The sequence below is a fragment of the Trichechus manatus genome, unplaced genomic scaffold (genome assembly GCF_000243295.1).
Source record: "Trichechus manatus latirostris isolate Lorelei unplaced genomic scaffold, TriManLat1.0 scaffold00221, whole genome shotgun sequence".
Lineage (NCBI taxonomy): Eukaryota > Metazoa > Chordata > Mammalia > Sirenia > Trichechidae > Trichechus > Trichechus manatus.
Window position 1 is genome coordinate 494,841 of NW_004444157.1, and position 3,618 is coordinate 498,458.

The window sequence follows — 3,618 nt, forward strand, 5'->3', positions numbered from 1 at the left end:
TCTCTTGGGTAAATACCTACGACAAGAACTGCTGGGTCATAGGAAAGGTGAATATTTAATTTTTTAGAAAATTACCAGGTTTTCAAAGTGGCTGTAGCATTTTATACTCATACCAGCAATGTATGAGACTTTCAGTTGCTCCATATCCTCACCAAAGTATCAATGCCATGAAAGAAAGAAGAAAGCTAGAAAACTGTTCTAGATTAAATGACATACCAACTAAATGCAACGTTTGAATGAGTACTGTACATTGGTTAATAGTATTATATCAGTACTAAATTTCCTGAATGTAATCATCGTATTGTGGTTGTTTAGGAGAGTGACCTTGCTGTTAGGAGATAAAATGCTTCAGTATTATGATACCTACAATAAACTTTAAAATACTTGTTGCCGTCAAGTTGATTATGACTCATAGAGACCTTACAGAACAGAGCAGAACTGCCCCCACAGGGTTTCCAAGGCTGTAAATCTTTACAGGAGCAGACTGCCACATCTTTCTCCCACGGAGCAGCTGGGTTTGAACCTCCAAATCTTCAGTTAGCGGCCGAGTGCTTTAACCACTGCGCCACCACGGCTCCTGGCTTTAAAATAGTTCAGCAATAAAAGAAATATATACATATATATATATATAATCTCAAGACAGAAATAAGGCAATTGGCAAAATATTAATTGGTGAATCTAATCTAGATGAAGGGATTGAGTGTGTGTGTGTTTATTACTCTTCAAACTTCTTGTAGGTTTAACTTTTTTTCAAAATAAAAAGTTGAGAAGCGGCAGAGAGATCTAGTCATCCCTCCAGAAGAAAAGGAGGCTGAATAAGAATCTAGCATCAAAGCTGACAAATTTGGTGATATGCAAGCATGAGGTGCTAGATTACACAAATACCCTTAGAGGAACATAAAGACAGGGACAACAGACTGAACCCTGCTTCTGGCAGGTTTAAGAAGTCATTCCATAACCCAGGAGCCAAAAGGTCATTCATAAACGTCACTCAACCAGCTGGCCTTTATGAAGTGCCTGAGTTCCCACCATGCATTTTCAGATCAGACTCTCCATCATCCCCTTCCTCTAGACAGGTGAGAGATCATTGCAGCTCCAAATTTCATAAGGGGCACAGAGTTATCCTTAAATATGTTTCCCAGTTGAACATGCAGGGATTCAGATGATTAAATAATATAAACATCAAATAAACAATCTCAGAGATTTTGTAAAAATAAGCTGGACAAGTTTGTTCATATACATCAACTGGCAATCAGTGCATGCTGTCAAAATTTCCAAATAATGCCATGTGGAGGCACTGTGGTGAGGAGACAAGCACCCCGAGCTAGGTGGTCCCAGCTCTGCCACTAACTGGCCATGTGACCTTGGGAAAATCACTTTCCTACTCCTGTTCCTTATCTGTGAAAAGAAGTTTGGACTGAAGAAGTGACTTTCAAATTTTTGACTGTGACCCACAGTGAGAAATATATTTTCTACGGAAACCATGTTTAAAACTTAAACAAGTTTCTCAAAAGATTTATTAACACTACCCATGGGTGATGGACTCTGACATGTTTTCGTTGTTGTTTTAATTGCTAGTTATGACCCACAGAATTAATTTCACAAACCATAATGGGTGGTGACCAGAATTTTGAAGAACACTAGACTGGAGGGTCTTTAAGAGTTTTATCTGCTCTAATGTTCAAAAAATGGAAGTGCCTGCACTGGAAATGGAGCCCTAGTGGTGCAGTGGTTAAGAGCTCAGCTGCTAACCCAAAAGTAGGCAGTTCAAATCCAACAGGTGCTCCTTGGAAACCCTATGGGGCAGTTCTACTCTGTCCTCCTATAGGGTCACTATGAGTCAGAATCGACTCAAAAGCATCGGGTGCCCCCCATCCCCCGCCAGTACTGGAAATATAGAAAAACACAGTTAATTCATTCTCAGCCTCAATCTTGCAGTCTTTGACCTTCCTCAGCTTGTCCACAGTTATAAAAGTCAGGTATTCTGCATCTGCAGATGACAAGGTCCCACAGAAAATGAGGTAGGCCTGATTCCTCCTCCCAAGGTACACAGCAGGAGGTAGTCCACGTACTTTTAACATCTCTAAACCCCAGTGCACTCATCTGTAAAGGGGGAGAATACAGCCCTTACAGATTGTGATAAGGATAAAATGAGATGCAGGGCATAGTGCTGACATGGGCCATGAACTCTAGATCCCTCTGACTGTATGTGGCCTTCCGACACACCGTCCTGCACAGTGTACACCCTCCAGTTTGTCACTATCCCAACCACTCCTATGGGCAGTCTATTTGAACGTCTTATACTTTTCCTGTTGAATGTTTTGCCCATTGAATTTAGATATTCATTCTTGCTATTCTACTTACTTTATTATTTACACTTAATAGGACACAATCTACACACATATGTATACTGATATATATACACACCAGTGGTTCTCAGAATTTGATGTACATCAGAATTTCCTGGGGAACTTGTTAAAAATGGAAATTCTGGAGTCCCACTCTGTGAGTCTAGAGGATGGGTGCCAGAGGTACATTCTCAAAAAGGTCCCCAGATGTTGGTGTTTTTATGCAGATGGTGGACTAGCACTCTTTAAAAACACTAGGACATACATTCTTAAAATGATTATCAGATGTTGAATTATGAGTAGAAACTTCCTTACTGACTGGTTGGAGACAAGCAAAAAATAGTCAAAGACAACTGAGATTTTGAGTCCATGTAACAGGGAGAAGAAAGGCAACATTAACAAAAAATAAGAACTGGAATGGAAGAGGAAGATGATGGGATATAGACTGCCTTTTAAACTATTAATTTCACAATATGAAATTTATATCTTTTCCTAAAAACGGGTGAAATTGCCCTGCAGACAGACACTTGCAGACTGACACAATATTCAATTAGAAACTGGTAAGTGGAAACACCAAAAGGTTGACAGCAAAACTAAATCACAGCAACACAAGTTGTAAAGCAGAAGCCACATTATTAACCTCAGGGAAAACCGTACGTAGTATTCAAGGTATAAGGCAAAAGTCATCATGATTGTCAGGTTCAGGGATTTGGGGGCACATATAATGCCTCACCTGCTGCTCCCTAATCTTTCTCCTGATTTCCATCATCTGCTCTGTGAACCTTTCTACATCATCTCCCACTTCACTGTGATCAGTATGCCTATTAGGTATGCCCCATCGAAAATCAGGGGCAAGTCGCCAAACCCGCCCCCGCTTGACATTTCCTCCAGGCTCCCGGCCTTCACCCCCTCCCAAAGGGCGGGCCTCCTCTCCATTCTTCACAGGGGCCTGCTCCCCTCCTTCATTTTCCTGGAGGTTATTTTCCACGTTGAGATTTTTTCTCGCTTGTTTCTCTTTGGACTTCATTACTCCTAGGACACAAAGGCGAGAGAAGGGACTGAATGCTTCCTGGACAGATCAGCACCGAGGACAGAGGCCCTACTATGCACCTTTTACCATTCAGAGCCCTGGATATTCAAAGGTTTAATTTCATTTTTCCCATCCAAGCGACTAGGGCGCCCTCTAGGGGGCTCCCAGTCCTCTCCCCTCCCTCCCCCAAGCCCACCATTTTTCCTGCCGCTCCTTGGCCAGGCATCTGCAGACACGAAA

General features: G+C 41.8%; 1 protein-coding gene across 1 annotated transcript; it reads right to left on the reverse strand.

Annotated features, from left to right (window-relative positions):
- Positions 1-571: 571 nt before the first annotated feature.
- On the reverse strand, positions 572-3,452 carry BEX4 (brain expressed X-linked 4). The gene has a single exon (XM_023742869.1). It carries the CDS (start codon positions 3,373-3,375, stop codon positions 3,013-3,015), a length of 363 nt encoding a protein of 120 aa, XP_023598637.1. The 5' UTR covers positions 3,376-3,452; the 3' UTR covers positions 572-3,012.
- Positions 3,453-3,618: the final 166 nt, after the last annotated feature.

Coding starts and splice junctions, on each gene's coding strand:
- BEX4 (XM_023742869.1), bottom strand. CDS start 3,375: ATGAAGTCCAAAGAGAAACAAGCGAGAAAAAATCTCAACGTGGAAAAT.